The sequence below is a fragment of the Melanostigma gelatinosum genome (assembly GCF_949748355.1).
Source record: "Melanostigma gelatinosum genome assembly, chromosome: 1".
In the NCBI taxonomy this organism is placed as follows: domain Eukaryota; kingdom Metazoa; phylum Chordata; class Actinopteri; order Perciformes; family Zoarcidae; genus Melanostigma; species Melanostigma gelatinosum.
Window position 1 is genome coordinate 5799541 of NC_136634.1, and position 22324 is coordinate 5821864.

The 22324-nt window shown below is 43.5% G+C and overlaps 2 protein-coding genes across 3 annotated transcripts in view; both read left to right on the plus strand.

Moving 5' to 3' along the window:
* Positions 1-4815: 4815 nt before the first annotated feature.
* On the plus strand, positions 4816-10926 carry hmg20a (high mobility group 20A; the record flags this gene model as incomplete). Of its 2 annotated transcripts, XM_079265288.1 has the most annotated exons (8): positions 4816-4917; positions 5072-5281; positions 6637-6769; positions 7379-7416; positions 8270-8345; positions 8635-8850; positions 10055-10187; positions 10432-10926. In XM_079265288.1, the coding sequence occupies exons 1-8, from the start codon at positions 4852-4854 to the stop codon at positions 10433-10435; spliced, it is 876 nt and encodes a 291-aa protein (XP_079121414.1). In that variant the 5' UTR covers positions 4816-4851. The 2 variants fall into 2 exon arrangements, with proteins under 2 accessions (XP_079121414.1, XP_079121415.1); XM_079265289.1 differs by lacking the exon at positions 10432-10926 and having other exon boundaries at positions 10055-10191.
* Positions 10927-16244: 5318 nt separating this feature from the next.
* peak1 (pseudopodium-enriched atypical kinase 1) overlaps positions 16245-22324 on the plus strand; it is a 76029-nt gene continuing 69949 nt past the window's right edge. Inside the window, exon 1 of the mRNA XM_079269611.1 lies at positions 16245-16419. The gene's annotated coding sequence lies outside the window, so the exon portion shown is untranslated. The remainder of the gene's footprint in view (positions 16420-22324) is intronic.

A 22324-nucleotide genomic window follows, 5' to 3' on the forward strand; every position in this document is an offset into this window, starting at 1 on the left:
TTCAAGACCTACTATAAATTAAATTCAAAGGTTCACTCTTACTCAACTCGTCAACTCAAAACCTTTCCCTCCGCACTGAAACCTCTCAGGCTGGGACCGGATGATGGGACGTGACATGACAGGTGGATAACGGTGCGGGGGAGTCCCCCGCAGGCCTGCTGGGATCTGAAGAGTCTCCAGTTCGGAACTGATTGAACCTGGCTCGCCGTTTCCCAAGCTTTGTTTGCTGTGACACGGTCCACACTGCAGTGACCGCTGATGCTGGATGGTCAAAAAGAAAAATAGTTCAAATCCAAGCCAGACATGCCGCTGCTGGGAGTTGAACAGTTGGCCTGCAATATGTTGTGTTCCAAGTCAGCCAATTAGTGACAAACATGATTCCAATGGCAATGCTACCGTCTCTTAATTATTTCATGAGCTAGAACATGAGATATCTGCTGGTAGGGATTACCATATTATCGCCAGATGTTTTCTTTTTCCTTCTGTTCACCTCAACTAAATATTATCGTAGCTAATTTGTGTCTTTGTTTTTTGTAATTGTCAGTATATTTCCAGAGGGGGGAAATACAGCCTCATACAGCCTTTGGAAAAAAACAACACTTTTTACCAAATACAACTTGTAAACGGTTAAACTCAACTGAGTTGATGGCAGAATTGTTTTCATCCATCTAAAAACCAAATGTCAGGTTTCTGTGTGGGCCCCTGTGGACTTGCTATTTTTGCACTGACGTTCAACAGCGTTACAGGGAGAATTCCATCGAAGAAAAGCCAGTTCTTCCACTGACAGCAGCCTCTGAATGCAATACAGCAACAAGAGATTTGACTGAGGGCTGTTGCTTTTTAAATGTGTTTGCTGTAACTACTAAACATTATTACATTCAGCACCTACAGGTACAATATAACCAACAACTGAATTATGTGAAAGGCTTTCTTGGCAATGTAGGCCATTGTGACCTCGAGGAGAAGAAGACATAACAGGTTGTGAGAATGTGGAAGTTTTTTTGTATTTCTTTGTTACACTCCTTAATCCTCACTGACCAGTGGATAAATCATTACAAATCCATGCAGTGCAGACAAAATAAAGTACTGTTGGAGATTGAAAAATGTCCAAAGATACCAAATATGTCATGCATTTTATGCAAAGTATTAATGAACCATACGATATATAAATATATAACGTGTGATGGAATGGTGAAGCCAGAAAACGTGGAATAGAATGTTTCCAACTGTAAACAACTTAGGGGGACAGAGATATACAAATTAATATTAGAGGGCTTCATAGCATGAATGGTGATGGAGCATCTTCAGAACTGGTATGTTGATACTGAGAGGTTTACTCTTCCTTCTGAAGAATCTCTGGGAAAAACATGTCTTAAGTCCCCAGGAATTGATTTGATCATCTAAATGATATGGGGGAAATTTCTTGGTTTTGTTTGTGACTTTATTTTCTGAACTCTGGATTTGCCGAACGTGTGCGTGTAATGAGCCTGAGAACGGGGTTGGATTAACTCTGGGTAATTGCGATGAGATTGCAATCAAAGTTTCAATTAGACTGCAGCTAAGTTACTCCCGCCTGGGTGTTGGTTAATTTGTGATCTGTTAATTTGGAATTTGAGTATTTTTCTTCTCACTCTCTCACTCTCATTTTTCTTTCTCTCTTGTCTCAAATTGGTTGGGAGCTTCATTATTAATCACGTGTATTGATATAATGTGTTACTGAATTCCATAGCCCACAGACATGAGGCTGCGCTGAAAGGGACGGCTTCCACGAGCAGTGTATTTCTCTCAAATGAATAAAATAATGTATCAATGTATAGCGGTTGCTCAGTGCAATATGAGAATATGATTGCTTTCAGTCGTTGATAGTACCCCAGGGTTGCCAGCACTGTAAATATTTCCCATGGTTAGTTGTGTGTATATGTGTGTGTGTGGCTCTGGCAGAGCTCAAACCCTCACTATCAATTACAGAGAGAGGAGGATACACTGTGATAACAGGTGATGGCAGGATTTCAAGTTGCAACTGCAACATAGGCCTGAAGGAATGCCCTAAACTACTAAAAGGTTGAAAGCTTGCCAGCTCTGCTCCTTCTATCATATTGCGCGAGTGCGTCCAAATCAGATGAAAGATTTCCTAATCTCATCCATTTAATGCGTCTTGCTAGCGCTGATGCGTAGCCTACTTCCACGTCTGATAAATAAAGCTTGAAATTTCCCAAGAGAATCAACTCTGGAAATGAATTTGAGAGATGCAATACGCAAAACTAGCAGTAGGGGGCGGCAACGCCCTAAAAGACATTGGTATTTGTACACGAAGAAAACGTTGACCAATGGGAGGCCATAGAAATAGAATGTCTAGAGCAGTTTGCTGCAATTACCAATTAACCACAGGTATTGCATTCATTTACACTTTCTTTGTGTTGGTTCCCATTCACGTTTGAACACACATGTTGAAATAGCTTTATTGACATTGCAGGAGCTGGTGTGTACCTTTGTATCAGCTGAATCAAAAAAACAGCCAGTAATAGTGAACATATTACATTTCTTATTTTATCTCTTTTGTGATGACCTCGTTATTCTCATCTCTAACAAAGTGCAAACTTAAATCCGATACATTATTTCAAAAAATAAGAATAATAGATTGTTTTTGCAGGGCGAAATTCATGTGTGAAATGTAACCTCAGCTATATGCCTGTCTATGTGGTTTGGTTCTACAGAGTTGCTGCTGTAGCTATTGTTTTGATTAAGAAAATCATTTGTAAAGCTCCAGCTACGGATTACGTTATCTAAGGTTAGTTTTACACTCGATTGGTTTACTGAATGCACATTACGTATTTAACTCAATGATGATTCAAATCGCATACTGACAAGGTGGTGTCAACTAAAGCTGCCTGTCGGCTAGTTAACAACCTGCTAACTGAGTGCTAACTCCAGCTAGCTAGCTAGCTAGCTAGCCTAGCGGCACATCAGTCCGGTATGCTAGTGCTAGAACCATTGTTTCTGATAACGATAACGTCAAAATGCCTTTGATTTTTTTTAATGATAACGAATATTAGACATTCCACTTCCATACAGCACTAGCTCGTGGTGTCGGAGACCGCATCTCGTGCACCGCAGCTGCTACAATTGGCATTAGCTCGTGTAAGTTGACGCTAGCCAATAATGGGGCTGTTTGCCAGCTGGTCATACAGTGGGTATTGTTTTGTCGGTTTAATGCTACTTATAAGTTGGTGCTTTACATTTAACGATGTCCACTCACTGGCCAGTGTTATTCCATCATGTCGACCAGAGCATTAGCTTAACGTCAACATAAATATTAGCCGACTCTTCCTACAGCGCTACCTGCACAGAAGCACATTAATGTCATTACAGCCGACAAAGGACGCTAAATGCTAACATAACCTGTTGTGGTTTTGATGCTGTTGTTAATTAAAGGAATAACCCGGGTTTTGAAGTCTATGTTGGATCCTTTTGTAGTGAGGTTAGACTGTTCTGGTATTTACATTTTGGATTAAGCTGATTTAAATGCTATAATATAACGTAAACAGTTAACGTGAGCCAAATAGTTTACCAGTTAAACACACGAAGCGGTTTTTAAGGTGTTGTTTTAGTTTAAATAGATAGCACCACAGTAAACCTATGAAACAATGGTTCACAACATAGTGTATTCGTCCTGTCGGGGGAAAAACATTGATGCAATTTATCATTGACTCGTGCATGGTGTACTTTCACCCAGCAGGTGGCACTGTGGCATAGTTTTATTTGATAGGTTTGCAAAGCAAAACAACGTGAATACTATAATTTTTATGCTCTTTTGTTAGCGTTTTGAGTATTTTGTTCATAGCTAAACTGTTTTCTTGGACTTGGGGTCCTCTTGTCTGGCAGCATCTGTGATTTAGGCATTTAGAGGTGTCTGTTCGAAACTCACATAAGGCATCACAGGAGTGTTTGAAAGAAAACCCCTGCTTACGTTAACTGTCTGCTGTAGAGAAAACATACTCTCTTAGACCAGCTAATTCCGCTGAGTTTTTTCTCACAGTACTTGGCAGGGAGCAGAAACCGCATCCAGGATGCAGCGACTCACTTCCCACGTAGTGATTCAGAGGAGGTCAAAGGTTAAGACACAAGGATGTTCCTAATTTTAGAACTCAACCCGGGCTGTTAACCCACATGTACCCTGAGTCGGCATGCTTTTTAAGTCTTAAATTAGAGTAACAAACATTGTAATTTCCAGCTGAGATGTAACACTAGTAAGTAAACTGTGTGTCTGATGTTTTCACTACGAAGTCTCTTTAAAGCTTAGTTTAGACCAGAAGTTCAGCCAGAGAACAGATTTTTTTTTCTCTTTTCTCTAATTAAGAGGCAGTTACACAACATTACTTCCTCCTGTTGAAAATAGGCTAAAATTAGCAGTGGTGTTGCTGTTTTTTTCTTTTCTTCTTTCACTGGCTCAATAATGATTGATAGCATCGAGACGTTTCTATTCGAGGAAACGGGGCCGGCCAGGAGAGGAGGAGGTTTGGAGCCTGGGGGGGGGGAGTGAGCAGAAAGAGGCGACACCGTTGAACAGGCTGCCCTCTATTTCCTGGCTGGGCAGCGTCCCCGGTGAGGACACCTCGCTCCAACCCACAATGCTGAACCCATCTTCACCGGGCAGCAATATGTGTTCCCATTTTTATTTCATCTGGCTCGCCTAGATAGCGCAGGCTTTGACTTAACTGAACTAACCACTGGCCTTTCCAGATCATATATTAATACCAGTTAGGTTTTAGCTCCTACGGTACTGGTTTGAGACGTTCTCCCTCTGTTTTCCTCCAGATCCCCCCCCCCCCTCCCCCTGTAGTCATAGAAGTCATGGAGGAGCCGACGGGCTCTCCAGCAGCCAATGCTGACAACAACAGCCAGAGAAATGGAGATGAGGTAAGAGGTGAACCCACAGATATCAAATTACATATTTTTTTCAGTTTTTTCCAATTCAAACTCCAAGAATGACCCACCGCCAGTGTATATCATGAGGGCGGGGGTTCTACCTGAACCTTCAAAAACATCTGTTTTTTTTCCGTTATCTTTGCAGAAGCCCCGACGTGGCAGCTGGACCAAGGGGAGGAAGAGGAAGAAGCCGATGAAGGACAGCAACGCGCCCAAGGCCCCCCTCACGGGCTACGTTCGCTTCATGAATGACCGGCGGGAGCAGCTACGGGCGGAGCGTCCAGACGTGCCCTTCCCAGAGATCACCAGGATGCTGGGCAACGAGTGGAGCAAGCTACCCCCCGAGGACAAGCAGGTGGGTGAAGGAGCTCCAGTCGAGCAAACGGCTGGGAGGAAGCGTGTGCCGGAGCTCCGCAAAGTTTTTGTGTTCCACTCTGTTTAAGATTACCTGCCAAAAAGCTTACGTTTATGTGGATTAGTGCTGGAGGATGTTCCAATGCAATGTCAACAACACTCACCGAGCCAATGCAAGTGACACAAATATACCACGAGCACAAAGCCAATTTATAAATCCGCACAAAAGATAAAATAAAGTCCGGTTCGTTCATGTGTATCGGGCAAAGGAGGCGTTGAAGCAACAAACACCGGAGGAGACTTTTGCAGAGAAGATTACATAGAGGAAAAAAATAACAACATGCAGGAACAGCTGGGATGCCCGCAGTTTTTTCCTGAATGCGTTTCAGAGCTATTCAATTGGATTGATTTGAATAAGTTTAATGTACTTGAAGTGTGCAATGTGCATCAGTATTTGATGACTCAGATCAAAGACTTGATGGGGACATCCCTAAGTAGTGCAATGATGGGGAATAACTTGGTCCATCCAGGTTTAGAAGAAAGCAGTGGAATAAAATAAACAGACCAGAGGCAGAAGCAGCAACATCTGTCCAGTTGTTGATTAACAAGGTGGTGGAGTTTTAATTGTCATAACTTCAGTAATTGCCCCGAAAGACTGGACTGACGGACTGCGTTTGGTAGACTGGCATCCTTTTGCAGATTGTCTCGCCATAGTTGATGGCATCTTGTATTGCGTCCTGGATACGCCCTCAGCTGTGATGCAAGTTGAGATACAAGATACAAAGGGTGGCGCTGCTCTCCTGCAGTGATAGGACCGTTATCACAGTCCGGGCGTCACTGCTTCACATGTTATTTCACAGAATTCTCTGTCCGTTAGTAAAACACCTCATGCCTCGCTGCTATTATTCAAAGTTAGATCTGGCAGGGAGGGTTTTTTTCCACTTTCTTTCCAGAGAAGATCTGAGAAATCTGGACATGTTTTGTTTTTAAATCCGAAGGTGGGCCGGAGCCCGGAGAGCTTTGCTGCTGATTTCTATCACGCTGCTGCACCACCAGTTCAAAGCTGAGTCAGATACGCCAGTATCCCGGGACAAGGTCTTTGCATGAAGATGGCTTTTCTAGCGTTTCCCCTTATTCCCCAACTAATGATATCACAAGATCCCATTACAAGCGTCTGCAGGTCATTGAAAATGGAAATTACAGATTTCTGTCTTTCAACAGGAACTAATCCTGATTAGAAATAATTACTCCCACTCATCACGCCATCTCACCCACAATCCTCCTTCGTCGTCGGTCCTCATTTTCCTCTTTTTCTGTTTTTCGGCGGCCCCTCTCACATCTCTGTCTTCTCTGCAGCGATACCTGGACGAGGCGGAGCGAGATAAGGAGCGCTACATGCGGGAGCTGGAGAAGTACCAGAAGACCGAGGCCTACAAACACTTCACCAGGAAGGTGCAGGAGAAGCAGAAGGGCAAGCGGCACAGGGGAGGTGAGCCCCGGTTCGAAAAGCAGCGTGGGGGGGGGGGGGGATGAGCTCAAAAGTACTTCAAATGTTTCGTGAGATTTGGACAGGTTGACTCACATGAACATGAATCGGTAATGAGCATCGACCAACGCAACAAGCAGTCATCTGCATCATGTGTTTGTTGGATCTGTTTTCTTTTTTATTTCCCACCCTCAAACCTTCTGCAGTGTTTAAACTACAATATTTGAATATTTTCCATTGTTTGATGTTGGAACTCACGATTTGCTTTTCTCTCAGTCAGTGGAAATGTGGCAGAGGAGCAGGGATACTCTTCCAGTTCCAAATAGTTCAGCTTGAGGTCAATGAGCCATCACTGTGGTCACACAACACATGGTCTACGTTATCTCCTCCTCCTTTGTTACTGTGGGTAATATCTCACTTTGGATATCAGAAATATTGACGACACCAACAGCTCTGCCTCATTTCAGTCGGTTCACAATGTAGAATGCAGAGATTTTTTTTTGGATACCTTTCATTCGTTCCATCAGTTGACGATCTACTAAAGAGCCGCTGCGCCGGAGGAAACGTGAATCATCTGCTGAGCTCTGTCTTTATTCTTTCCTTCCTTTCCAGATGTTGGGCACCAGGTAGCCAACGAGGCTCTTCACGAGGTCAGTAACTCTTTCCTGCCGTTAATCACTCTCCTTAAGCGGTAAATATCATATTTAATGAAGGGAAGAAATTAGTGTCTGCCGATGTCCACCAATTTGGCATATGACGATGTACTCAGTGAAACTCATGCGATGGATTGATATTACTTCAGTGATATTTGTAGTATAAAGATAACTCTTCATTTCAGCTTCACGATTCAGTAACTCCTCCTCCATTGCCGCCCCCCCCCCCCTCTTGCTCTACCCATTAACTGCTCATTGTTGCGTCGCTAAAGCCGGTTTAATCCGCTTCGGTGCTGTGTTTGTATTCGTAATCCAAACACTTGGCTCTCGCTGAGTGTGTAATTCATTTCTTATTAACTTCTGCGTGTGATTAAGAGGTCTGCGTAGTGAGCCTTGTAGCATAACTCCTCAAGGGGTTACGGTCAAGGTGACTTCTATTGGAATCAGCGTTCCTGTGGGAATACCAGTGTTTCCCTGTCGAACGAAAAGGACACGAGGTTCAGCATGAAGTGTCCCTCGGTGAAGAGGAGAGGAAGGAGGGAGCGTTCTCTCAGAGGAAGGAGCAAACAAGTCAAACCTGCACCGTCTCTCGTGCTGCTGTTGAGAAACACATTTTTATTGCAAACCATTCCAGGACCTCTGATTTCTTAGCAGCACTGTTGATGAAATTACCCCCCCCCCCCCCCCCATTTCTTCAACCGTATCAGTGCATTTCCCCCGTGGCCAGGTATGAAACCAATTACCCACCCACCTACCGCCCAGCTAGATAAATGGCCGGCTCTCGCTGTCAGTCTGTGCGGCCAAATGTTTCCTGTGTTCACGTTATCCCCTTCCCTCTTGCTGTCAACAGAAGGATGCGGAAGGGAAGGACAGGACGGTGTTTGACATACCAATCTTCACAGAGGAGTTCCTCAACCACAGCAAAGGTAAACGCAGCAGGCTGTCTCGTTGAGAAATACTTTGTGGCTGGTGCTTTTTTTAAATTTATCTAAGTGTTTTCAAACACATTCCTCCGCTACCGCCAAGAGAACATTGTTTTATAGTGCTCCGGCATCCCAGAACAGTACCGCACAGTCCACCGGAGTCCGTGATGCCCTAACCTTTAAAATACCGCACCTCTCGGGGCAAATAAAAAATGAATGATTGGCACCAATCGTCCCTTCCGGACTCCTCCCCTCTTATCTAACGCCGTTTTTTTTTTTTCTCTCTCAACAGCGCGCGAAGCGGAGATGCGGCAGCTGCGCAAGACCAACATGGAGTACGAGGAGCGCAACGCGGCGCTGCAGAAGCACGTGGAGAGCATGCGCGGGGCGGTGGAGAGGCTGGAGGGCGACGTGATGCAAGAGAGGGGACGCAACGGGCTCCTCCACCAGCACCTGGACACGCTGCGCCAGGCGCTCACCTCCAGCTTCTCCGCCGTGCCTCTGCCAGGTGAGAACCAGCGTCGCGTCGCTCAGCCGGAAAACCAGGCTCAACAAATACCTGGTTTCTTTCCCGACGTTTACACATGTTGAGTTATGAGTTATTAGGTCGGGCATTCACGCAGAATCCTAAATTTGTCCGATATGTTCTGATAAAGAGTTCTGGTCTCGTTTTTTACGACAATGTGGGGAAAATCAAATGACATCGCTTTGCTTTTCAATGCACTTATCCCAGAAATCCATCCACACAAACAGAAACACTGTAGTGAACTATCAGCTCCGGAGTCAGAGTTTTGAGCTGATGAAAGGTGAATGATTATGTGGGCGTGTTCATACACCCACCGTGTTTACTGTGCTTTGCGGTCCGAGAGACGCAAACAGATTGTACAGCCGGACCCCTCGCTGTTCCTGTAAGTCCGGCTCTGGGCTCTTCTTAGTATTAACCTGTTCAGTATCTACATTTAAGGAACGTAATCTTTATTTCTTCACACTTATTTTACACACACACACACACAATCAGTGTTGCTCTTGCAATTTTTTCTCCACACCTGTTTGGATTTCTTGCTCAAGCAGCAGAGAGACAAAGACTGCAAACAGCACACATTGACAGCGCCGGAATTATTTCATAAGAGCTCGAGGATGAAAGGTGATTCAGACTGGGCCTCGGCTCTGTGGCACATTCAGTTCAGGAGAAATGAATAAATTCACGACCGGTAACATCAAAGCGTCTTCACAGTAAAAGCACGTTTACCTCTTGATTTTTATTGCGTCTTTCTGTAATCAGCGCCGTTTCTATTTATTACTCTACTTTACCTAGATTTACTAGAATTGACAAGTTGAGATGCAAGGCAGAGCGCTTGCTCAATATTAGATGTATTCTAGATGCCATATTTCTGTTTCGCACCCCTCGTAGTCTTGATGGTTTTGGTTTGCTCGCAGCATGAGCGTCGATCATGATGAGTAGCTGGTGTTGTTGATCGTTGACCGTTCGTCTTCTGATTGGCCTCTTCTTCCAGTGGTTTCTGCCCCTTTCTGCTGACGTCCGTAGCTGGAAACACAAAGGCTGATTGAAGGTTTTCATCGAATACGTGGGCGGCAATTAGAAATAATCAACAAGAATTAAAAACAACATATCAGTTGCAACCTCACGTCGTCGTCAACCCCCGTTTGAGTGACACATTTGGCAGCTTAGCAACGTTCTCGTTGTCCCACAGCTAGCGGAGAGACGCCCACTCTGGACAGCATCGACTCCTACATGAAGAAGCTCCACAGCATCATCGTCAGCAGCCCGCAAGACAACGAGCATCTCATCAACACTGTGAGGGACGTGGTCAACCGCTTGGACAGGTGAGAGCCGCAGCTGACGACTTTACGTCATCGATTTATCTCACGACTTGTTTATCTTTGATTCATTGTATGGCTAATTAAAAGGCAGCCTTTTAAAATTCCCCTCTCAGTTCTGGCCAACTCAAATCAATTAGTCTAAAAGGCCTCAAGGTCCATTTATTAGCTGTTGTAGAGCTTTTTTTGTAATTGTTTCAGCTGTGAGTGAATAACGAGCGTGTCTTTTACTGTCATGCTTTCGCCCCAGATAATTGGACCAAGTCCCACCGATGTGATGGATTGAGATTCCCGGCGACGTTCGGTAGAGGCGGCGCCTCGGCGGTGAACCTTCCTGTCGGTCTGTCATCCCGATTGATTTTAAAGCATCTTTTATTACTCTGCTAAGGTGATGTAGCGTCTAACATTTATTTATTATTGTTTTACATTGTGTTCACACTTATAGCTGTAGTTTGTTTTGTAAGATGCTCAAATGGTAGGACACGAAGCTTGTTTAATGTCACTCGTTGCTCCTGTTCTGTCTTCACTGTCCATTTATAGCAACATGCTTCCACCGCAGCGTCTGTCGAAGATGTTCTGATTAAAGGAGAATGTGTCCGTGGGTTTTTATTCACCATATCCAAGAATACTGTTGCGCAGACTTTGCTTTTTCATACTCTGTTGAAGAAAAACATGTGCCATTTCTTCTTCTTCTTCTTTGTGTCCTGTGTGAGAAAGTGTTTGTGTTTTCAATAAACGTATTTACATTTGAGCAGTCTGTTTGTTTGGGTGGGTTCATGACATGCTGGGAATATGTTTGCACTGAAATGAAAATCAAAGTTAGATACTCGAGGCACCATTGCAACTAGATTTCTTGTTCCTGCTTATTCAGGAAGTCTCTCAAAGTCTCTCTACATTATATAACAGCGGCGGCCATGTGCTAAAAAGATCTCCCTTTGATGGTGCGTCTAAAATTTACAATATGAATATCAAAGCTCGTTTAAGTATATTCTGAATTAAATGCTGCATTTCCCATTTGTGATTTTTCAACGAGGGAGAACGGTTGACTTTTAACAGCCCATGTTCTGAAGTCTACTGTATCTGCTGTAATACGTCACTGTTTGGAATTGTGCTTTGTCAGCGCCGGAGCTTATACGTGGAGTCAAGAGGATTTGGATTGGTTAAGTCAGTTGAGCAGCTCTGCTGTAATTTACCAGGATCTGGAGAAAGAGAAACAAATGACTTTGCACTCTGCGGCTCGTTCACAGCCACTGAGCTGCACACAGCTGTGGGAAACAAGAACCTACTGTGTCATGTTGGAGGATTTTCCCACTCGTAGCCTTGAATGGGGAACAAAATGGCGGTAGATGTGCTGCCATAAATCCTTTTTAGTGGATTTATTATGATTCGTTGGAAATGTAAAATACATGTTCCTATTTGCCTGATCAGGCCAATTAGCTTCGGTGCCAAGTATCAAGTGGCAAACATAGTACTGTATTTTGACTTGATATTATGAGCTCTTCCTGTTTCCCATGCGCGGATGCCCATTTCCTCTTTGCCAGCTGAGACTTCCTGTCCACAATGACTGCATGTGTCACAATCCTACAATGTCCCTAACAGATGTTCTGTTCCCACAGGAGAGTGTCGGTTTATACAGCTGGTTATACACAACCGCCGGCTACTATGATACGGAGTATATATGTGCGGGACGTTGGAGAGATCCATGTTTCACCATTTTAGTGCATTGTGTTAACATGCTCACATTTCCAAAATAACAGTGAACACAAAATAATGGAATGTCGAAGCTTTTGCAGGTATTTGGTTGTAAACCGACGATGAATGAAAAGCTAACTGGTCACCAACTAATTGTACCTGATAGGGCCGAATGTGTAGCCCACCACATTGTGGGGTGATCCATACAATACTTATTTTGACATTTCACTCAAAACCAGAAATCTCAACAGTCACCAAAGGTCACCAAAGTCTCATTGAATGATCATCTGGCAACCATGAATATCTGTACAGAGTTTAGTGCCAATCAAGTTGGTTTTAAACTATTCCAATGGATAAGAGAAAACTTCGGCCTGCGGTCGCGAAATAAAAGAACAGCGGTTCACTAAAGTCTTAAAGTGAATCCTCTGGCCACCATGACTATCTGTATCAGTCATCACGACATAGTTGAGACAATTCACAAAAAAAACAAGAATCACTCAAATGATTCATCCTCTGGACCATTTTTGTTGGAACAACATTTCATGGAAATGTATCCAGTTGTTGAGATAATTCTGTCTGGACGAGCAGCCTGGCCATCCCCACGGCCACGCTGCTGCTGCTGCTGCTGCTGCTAAAAATACTAAGTTTAAACAGATCCTTACGGCCGCTCTTCAGTGTGTTAGATGTGCTGTGGGACATTCTTCTGTGACCAGTGAGACACGCACCACCTTATTAGAGTTGTTTACCTCCTAACTTCTGGGATCATCTTTCACGTGTGAACTGCTTGGTGCGTGCAGTAGACCCCAAAGCTCATTTGTATAATGAGCTTAGCGATAGCTTTTTTGTTTTGCTTTGATGTTGCCCCAAAGCTGTGAAAAAAACAACACAGATAAGGGGGGAAGGGGATACATGGTGAAGAGTAATGACTCATACCTTGTGTTTTTACCTTGACTCCTGATTCCGACCCGTTTCGCCCAGCTTCAAGCGGCTAACCTGTCTCCATAAATCTGTTTTTAAAAAAGGTGACAGAATTGCTGGAAGCGGTGTGGCTGTGGCCCACACTGGGTGTCACCATCGTGACACCCAGTGTTTGTCTTCACAAAGAAAGACCCACCTCAGCAGGGCCCAGGTCTGCATCCTTGGCGGGCCTCCTTCCCTGTGGAGTGGCGGCATTAGGACAGAGGAGCCAGCTCCAGCACAAGAGCCACAGATCCTGGACCAGAGCAGCGGAGGGAGTGACTCAGAGCAGAGAGGATGAGTCAGGCGTCATGTGCTGAATTGGCACTCAACGGCCTCAGTGTCCACAATGGTTTTCTGCTAACACAACGCATGCACTTATATGGTCAAAATGAGCTTCCTTCTGTTAGGCAGGCATGGTCAAAGCAGTTGGCGCTGTGGCTTTGTCCTGATTACGTGGGCTATTTATGGAAAGCAATTTTACCATCTACACTGAGACACAACAGGGATTGATATTTTTTTTTTGTAAATGTTTTCTGATGACAAAAAAATCCCCCCTTATTTAATCAATGAAGTTATTCCCTGTGAGGCGGTTGAAGCGTGTTATGCCTCGTCTGTTTCTCCTTGCAGGACATTCAGGTCAGATATTACGCAGCTGGAGAGCAGCTGCCCTGCAGCTGGCGTCGTGGTTGTCCTCTGTGGTTTGCTTAAAGATACTTAAGCAGGACAGACACTTAAACCCATGTCTTCTGGTAGAATGTCTCCCAAATGCCTCTTCAATGGCTGGAGGAAGTGAGGTTTTATGAAAGTAAAGGGATTTGACAGGAGACAGATATCCCTCCGGTTCAAAAAGATATGATCATGAGTCTCTTTGAAGCACAAGTGAAGCAAAGCATGTTGGTCTACGACAACCGGCAAACTATTCTATAATATGTAGAAAAATACATGTTGAAATTAAGATACAAAGTGATGAGGTACATGATGTTTTTCGGATTGCTCTTTAGATTGAGACTCATACTTCCACAGTAGGAGAAAAGGAAGAGGATATTTCCTTTTTTGTGAAGAATCATTTTTCTGTTGTTCCATCCTCGGTGACAGTGTCCTGATGTTCAACTCTGATGCTGATGTGAGTCACTTCAAACGTCTGTTCTGTTCCAGTCGACCCTTACTCATAACGCTCTGTCTCTCTCTCACTTTCACTGATTTTATTTGTGTGTCTTTGATTATATACGCTGCGTATGACTTGCTTGCATGGCCACGCCTTTGGTGAGAGTGGCTGTGATGCTGTGACGACATTTCAGGCCCAGACTTAACAAACAACTGCTTCCATTGTTTCAGGCTCTGCTTGATTTTCCTTGAAATTTCATCTTCCTCAAAGTGTTGGATATTGAGCAAAACGGTGTCAAATGTTAGATCGTTTGTATTATGCATATTATCTCACTTTATTGTTCTCTCATTCAGTTATTTCAAAATGATTTGGGCATACAGACAGAAAATATATATGTGGGCACTGGGGGAGTCCTTCTGATTTAGTCCTTAAATCTTTTCTAAAGATAAGCATGGCCCTCTGCTGCAGGTGAGTGATGCAGGCAAATGACATAAACCCAGGACAGTATATATAATACCCCTCTAACTATGTATTCAGCTGCAGAATGAGATAATTAGTTCTCTTAAAAAGGCAAAAGCGGAAAATACGAGTCATCCTTCCTCTTCCTTGATCCATCATCCGCTCCATCTCTCCCAGCTCTGGAAAGTCCTTGGCCTCAGTGCCCTGTGCTGGGTTAGGGAGGAGGAGGAGGAGGAAACAATGCTTGGAATGTGTAAAACTTGAGTCATTCCCACATGTCAACCTCTGGCTCAGCTCCTCCCCATCCTCCCAAATGCATGTTGCCTTCAGGTTCTTTACAGTTACACTGCCGCCTACCCGTTTTTTTAAAATGTGAACTTGGCTTTTAACCACGTTTAGAATATTCCCAACAGCACCTGAAGGCAGCAGGAGATGAGGGGATTTCCTCTGCAGAGGTCATTCGCCCTTATGAGAAGTGTCGCGTCAGTAAAAGATACACTGACCGCTCTCAACGCTTTCCAATGACTGTGCAATGCACGCACGCACGCACGCACTCACTGCGGCTTTGTGCTGCACACATCTGCTTCATCCGGACGTTTCTGGTTTGAGATAATTAAGGACTTGAAATCACTTGTGCTTTGAAGTGTGGTCTCATAATGTAACATCTGTGAATGTGTTTCTTTCTTTACAGGCATTAACGAAAAGAACACTGATGAAGAAATGTCCCAGCAACACAAAGTAGTGTATAAGAGTACAATAACAGAACAGTAATAGGAGGTGATAAGGACATTGGCAGTGATGGCAGAAATATTCAAATAATTTACTGAGTAAAAGTTGTTAGAATGGCCCGAGTGTTATGTCCATGATTTTTCAGGTTATTATTATCAATTATTATATAATAATTATTACTGACACATTTTACAGGCTGTAGCTGGCCACGGTGGCGCTAACTGTACCCACTACTACTGGCTTGTGTAGTCTTAAACCGCTTTATATTTCATGAATGTATGATGTGTTTTGCATGTGGAAATGTTCATCTGTAAATACATCGTTTCCCTCTGATATGTAGTGGAGAAGAAGTGCAAAGTAACGCCAGATGGAAATACTCAAGTAAAGCACAAGCACTTCAAACTTGCACTTAAAGTAAATGTTGCCTACTTAACTGGAAATTGAACACTACTGAAATATGCCTCACCCAGAGTCCCTGTAACCATCTGTATAAATATATAACACATTATATAAGCCGATCACATTTTAAAAAACGTACCCCCAGACGACAAATTAAATGTGAAACTGAAAAGAGATATTTTTCTCTGCATACATTTTGGCTTATCACAGTGGGACACACTAAATAATGTTGATGATGGCTAAACGAATGCAGCTATGATTATATTAACTGCAACCTGCGCTGCAGGACACATTTGTCATGATACAAGTCTTAAACAGAGCAACACATCAGGTAAGGAAGCTTTATTTTATCAAAGGCAAAAGTGCTTCACATAGGCAAAAGCATTAGAATGAAATAAGCGAGACGTTACATTTAAAGCAGTGATTATAATTCAATGTAATAACACTATTGTGAACAGCTGCAGAATATAACATGCATTGGGTTAGGTTATTGCAAATCTCATAAAGTGACAAAATACAAGTTTGTTTATTCGTTAGTATTACAAATAATACAACTAAACACTTTGAATGTCTCTGGACTGGATTTCCACACGAGAGACGGTCTGGTGTGTATTTGTGAGTTGCGCGTTCACGCGGTTCTCCATGGCCTGCCCAGTATCCCAGTGCGCTCGCTCCCGCTCCAGGCTGGTGGAAAAAAAGCTGCAGCGGCTGTTACCGGAGCCACGCAGAGAGGAGCCGTGTGCGAGAAATCACTGGCGCTGGCAAGAGTTGAGCTACGAACACACACTCGGATTTTTCGTTATTCCTGCCGAGGACGACGTTGTCAAAAACCGGGATTTTGCGGCTGCCAAGAAGTGGTAGTATCCGCGTGGAGGCATTCGGCGTATCTGAAAGGTAATGGAAAAGTTCGCTCCGGGTTCATTTTTTTTTTCTCCACCAAAATTGAAAGTGTCTCAGCCACAAGTCTCGTCGTTTTTTCCTTCGGCATACCAAGTTCCAGTTTGTACAGCCTGGGGGGGGGGGAATGTCGGGTCTTTACGAATAAGCGGACGGCTCTGAGTTACATTGTAGCGCTTTAACGTGTTGCAAAAACGGAGCGAATGATAGCGAATTAATTACCGACTGCTTGTGCAGACTTTCGTAACGTTGGAACATGAACTAGCTGCGGCTGTCATAACTTGAGTGAGCAGCTCGGTGTGGTCACACAGTTGATGCTGCTCGTTGTGTGGGTGCTTTTTTCTTTGCTCAAAAGTTAGTTTAGCGTACACCTGGTTCGGAAAAGGAGCCCGTACCAAAAAGAAAAAAAAGGGGGGCAACTTCTCTGTTTACGAAATGGGATAGGCAGCTTTTAAGTTACCGCTGCCGAGCAAACAGAGGTCCGAGGTACCACCACGAGCCGTTTTTTGAAGAGGAAACCAGTGGGAGATGGTGTCATTGGAGAGAGCTTTCACCACCCCAAATTATACAATAATGGAGGGTGAGTGGAGAGAGACAAAGACGTGTTACTGTGGCCAGCACTGCCACTCTTCGACCTGCAGAAGTGATAATGCACCAACGTATCTATTTATTGCTGAATGCAACAACAACACACTTATTAAAAAAGCACTTTCTTTCAGGGAGTCTGTGCTGCAACACATATGTAAGGCAGCTTAAGCCTTGAATTCCCCCTACTCTACCTGCTAACAGGTGTACGGTATTATACTGCCTTGTCCTCCTTATGCTGACCCTTTTACAAAAACAACATTAACCACATTACCCCTCAAGACAAGCCATTTATATCAGAGGCGTGTTTGGAACCTTACTTACTGTCTGGAAATCAAAAGGGAGACTGTAATTATAGCCTAGAGAGCAACAACACTAACGCACGCACACACGCACGCAATGTGTCCGTATCAGTACTGCGTTTAATTTTCTACAACACATTGCGCGCCTAAAATGGAGAGCGCGCATGCAAGCTCTGACAAGTGACGACAGCAATTAAGATATTTGAAAGCAGGTGTGTTAATGAGCGAATAGGAGAGACGTCAACATCTATGGTTTCAGGTGCGAATTCTGCACCGTCTAGAGACTTTTTGTAGATTTCAGAGCAAATCATAATAGTGTAGTCAGATAGAGTTTTTTATTTTATTATAGTTTTTTTTATGTTTTAACTATGCTTTTTACTATGTTTTTACTATGTACTGGCTCTGTGGCACTCTGAGATAAAAAAAAAAAAATGAAAAGTGCGTTACAAATAAAATACATTATTATTATTATAGTGTTATTAAAAAACAAAAATGTAATTGTGGTTCAGATTATTCTCAAGGAGGCACCAGACTGCATGCAAGAACGGCATTCAAAAGGCATCATATAGCTCAAAGAATAGCAGCACATTCCTACATTTGAAATGCTGGAATCACTCAATATTGAATTTTTTTTTTTATTATTAACTTATTTATTGTGTAAAAAGTAGCAGATTATGAATAATTATTGTGTAATTGGATGAGCCTAATCAATACATTGACTTATTGTTTCTTTTCTGTCTGATAAAATCACACATCGTATGTGAGACCCCCCATGCCTTTCATGTCCGGGCTGAGAGACGTACTAAATATTATCAGCTTTAGGGGGAAATAAACTACAGCATCCAACTCCAATAAATCCATACCAGTCAAATCCGAGCTGCATTTCTGCTGAAATCCACAATATCTTTTTGTTCTTCTGCAATAACACGAACAACAAACCCTTCTGTTTGTGTGAAGAATGTGTTTGTGAAAGTGAAGCATTCTCCAGTTTCAGTGTCACAAGTTCAGGCCGGTGAAAGTTTTCTCAGTACGTTGCAGCTCTAAACCTCGGCCCGTTCAGAAACACACTCCTGGTAGATGATATCTTCTTTGTGCGCTCGCATGGGGCCGCAGCCGCCGGCTCTTGTTTTTACTTGCTCTTGTTTTGATTACCACTCGTGTGTCGACAGTGTCAACAAAGACAGGCGGCCGACATTGTTACTTCTTCACCGGTGTGAAGCGGACGGTGGAGGCGGATTTGCAGAGATTCCAGATGTGCTTTCCGATTTGAGTGCCCCGCGGATGACTCGTCGTGGGACCGATGTTTGCTGGATCGTTTCCTACGTTGCTGAATTGTGAACATACCTGATATTCTTTAGTGGTGAGCAACAGATGGTGTTTCGTGGTGATCTTGATTTTTCTATTTCACAGAGACTGCAAAATGACTTGTTTGTGACTCGCATTGTCTTTGACTGATAGAGATCAAGTCAGACGGTTGTAGGAAATACGCCGAAATGATCCGAACATTTCATGGTTTCACTCGTTATCTCATGGCAGCTGCTCAGCCGTCTCAAGTATTTCATTTGCCTTTCACCTTTTTGTATTTGCCTATCACAGACTCTCGTATTGATCTATGCTATAACGGTGTAAGAGACGACACACATGTGACACAAATTACCTCTTTTCCATGACAATAGGCTCTTTTTGTGTTGAACAGGAATGTCACAGGTGACTCACTGGCCTGGAGGCATATCATGAAATGTGCAGTGAGACGGTGAAGCTTCACTTTGTGAATAGGAATGAAAGTTGCTCCTGTTTGCCAGAGAGATCAACGGCTTCACCTGAACCGAGGCTTATCTCTGTTTGTTCATCAAATAGGTATCCGTATGCACAGGAAGCAGACGGCAGTTAGCAATAAAACAAATTATAATCTTTAAGTTTTAAATGATAAAGCAGAAACACGCCATAAAACTAAAACAAAACATCCAAAAATATTGCTCCATGACACTAATTAGCTTACTGAGCCTGTGCTGCATCTTTAAACATCAATATTTCATCGCAAATCTGCCTTTTGAAAGAATTGAACACATTCATATCGGCATTTTATTCGTTAATTTGAATGGAATAAGACATGTTAAGAAGTTAGTGTGCTTTTGAATCTGTACTTTTCTTCATGGAGTAGCATTGTTTTGTGTTTGTTTTCCTGAGGCATACTAGTATTGTGGGAGGAAACCATTGAATTATGCATGAGCGCACACGTTGGTCCACTTCAAAGACGTGGAATTATGCACAGTCTCTCTACGCTGATTTGCATAGAATTTCTCCTGACTGCCAAATGTTTTTAACGTACCCTTCTCTAAGTCCCGCCCCTCAAACACAGACCGGCCAATCATAGCGTAGCATCGGTCAGCTCTGACCTGTGTCCAGCAACCATAACGTGTCGTTCCTGAACGTCATCGTCTTCTGTCTCCATCGCCAGGAGATTTTAGTCTTTCCAAAAAATAAATAATATTTAGTGCGTCTCTCTCTCTCTCTCTCTCTCTCTCTCAAAGAGAGGCCAGTTGCAATACAACAGCAGTGTTACTCACACCACAAATCATATTGTTGTAGTTTTTAAATTATATTCATTTTCGCAGTGATATGTGTGCGTATGTTTTCTGAGGCTATGACCTCAGAATACAAATGTGATTTGTGGACCATAATAACACTTCTCTGTGTGATACCATATGAAATATTCTGCCTCTTCAATTCACGTATCTGCTTTTCCGGAGTGTCTTTGAACGAGGCACTGAGTCCATGCTCTGCTGCTCTGTGGAGGAAATCTCTCTGACCCTCAAATATCAATATCTCTCTGGAGATCAATTATCACATAGTTGCTGTAATTCATGTGAATGTGAGGCCTCCGGCAGTAAACTATTCATATATATTTCAATATCCGGCTCACAGTTGTCTCTGTACACGTGAATAAATGATCAATATGAATGGCAATTTTGCTCCTAAACACTCAGTTGACTGAAAATGTTGCCCTTGCTAAATGAGAATAAAAAAATGTATATTTAGTGAGATTGGAAATATGCATAAAGGTCTAAATTCCGCATAACACCTCCCAAAGCTTAAGGTCTTCAACTGGATAAAGTTTAGCCTCACTTCAGTTTCTCCAAATGTCACATTCTTTGTGATGAACAGCATTGTTCCCCTTTCATACCGGTACAGAGTTGGCCATGCTGTTGCCCCTTCTATAACACATGTTCCAGAAGGTCAGTGGAGCCCGGTAAAGTGCAGTTTGGGCTGGAAGCCGTGTCTCAGAACTGCAGCCCCATCTGCAGTGACAGCGGCGCTGCAGCTCAGTTGCTGGCGTGTTTTGTTTTGGATCTCTACTCGTGATATAATTCGTGTTGGCAGCTACAGGTCACGGCTTATACCGAGTACATTTTGCAGCTATCAGGCAATAACACGGCGCCAGAGTCGTGCCATCTGAGTCATCCAGGTGGTGAGATGTCAGAACAAATCAAAGTAATCCTCCGGACTCCAGAAGTCTCCCGGAAGAGTTCCGCATCAAGTCGGTTACAGATCGCAGATTTGTTTTGCCTGTCTTTGTTATGAATTACTTAATTAATTAAGTTTCATTATTAATTTGAAGTGCTCTTATCTAATCTGAAGCGACTGCTTCACTTGTTTCCCCGCTTGTTACATGCCGTCGGTGTAATGCCGGGTCAGCCAAGTGTCATCGGACTCATGAGTCATTTTTGTATCGGTCTTCGATCGGTGGCTTACTGCAAGATGGCGGATGATAAAGGAGCAGATTGCTGTGACACTGTGAAGGCCTCTCCTCCTGTCGGGGTATTTGATCTGTGTCACCATCAGCGTCTCACCAGCAACCTTCAGTGGCCTGTGCTTATGTTGGTGTGCCTGTGTGAATCTGATCTACAGACTTGCATTAAATGTGAAATTCTACTATTAGGAGTTGGTTTATGTTTCATTTTTTGCGATCTCCTTGTATGTGGTCTGATGAAGTAGAAATTAATTATTGATCAGCGTCATAGTCTTCATTCAGGAGATGATTTGCACATATTAATCCCTGCAATCGTTTCTGTTTCACCATCCCTTCGTTTGCTCTCTTGGAGCAGTTAATAGGTGTGAAGTATTTCTGTTTCATATTAAAAGGAATGTTGACTTAAATATTTGTAATTATCTATGAAACTGAAGGATAGGGCTCTGCTGATAAGCTGTTAGCCGTGGTGTTGACCTTGGTAATGAGCTTGTCTGAGGAGCTATTATCTGAGTTGAGGTAATTATTTCGTGAGGCTGCATATATACAAACTGTGTGATCAATCACAAGGCACCGGTAGTGAGGATGCTCACATCCAGCCTTAAGACAAGTTTATCACAGGCGCCGTCTGACAAACCAATACTTTTTGCAGTTTGCCATGAATAAGTTAGAGTGCATTAACGTCCGTTTCGACTACGCATACGAACGAGGATGATTAGCTTCGAGGGTGACCTTAATGACTCCACGCTGCTGCTCAACCCGAGTCAGTCTTTGTCCTCTCACCAAAGCCTGTGCTTTACAAGTGTCTCTCCTCGCAGGGCAGGCACAGTTCAGCTATTCAGCATATCCTAAACCGACTTAATGGGCTGAAGCCGTCGGAGTCGGTGATTTAATGGTGTCAGATATTCTCCTTTTGAACTGAAGAGCAGGTGTCGGAGAGACGGCTCCTAACCGTCGTCATCTCCCTGGGGGGTCCGTCAGACAAAGGCTGAACCAGAGCCAGTGGTGATGCAAGGTCTTTGACGTCCTCCAGACCTCTCACCTGTCTCCCTGCTTGTAAAAAGCACGACGGAGTCTCGTTAACGTCCATTTAATAGCTGACTGATGTGGGTCGTGTCAGACGTTACGTTAGCTGTTGCTTTTTTCCGTCGGTGGGAAGCCTAATGGATGACGACGTGCCAGCATGTAGAATGAATGCTCTACGAATCTTGATGTGGAATGACCTGATGGTGCCTGACTTGTGTCTCCAAACCCTGCAGGACTTCAC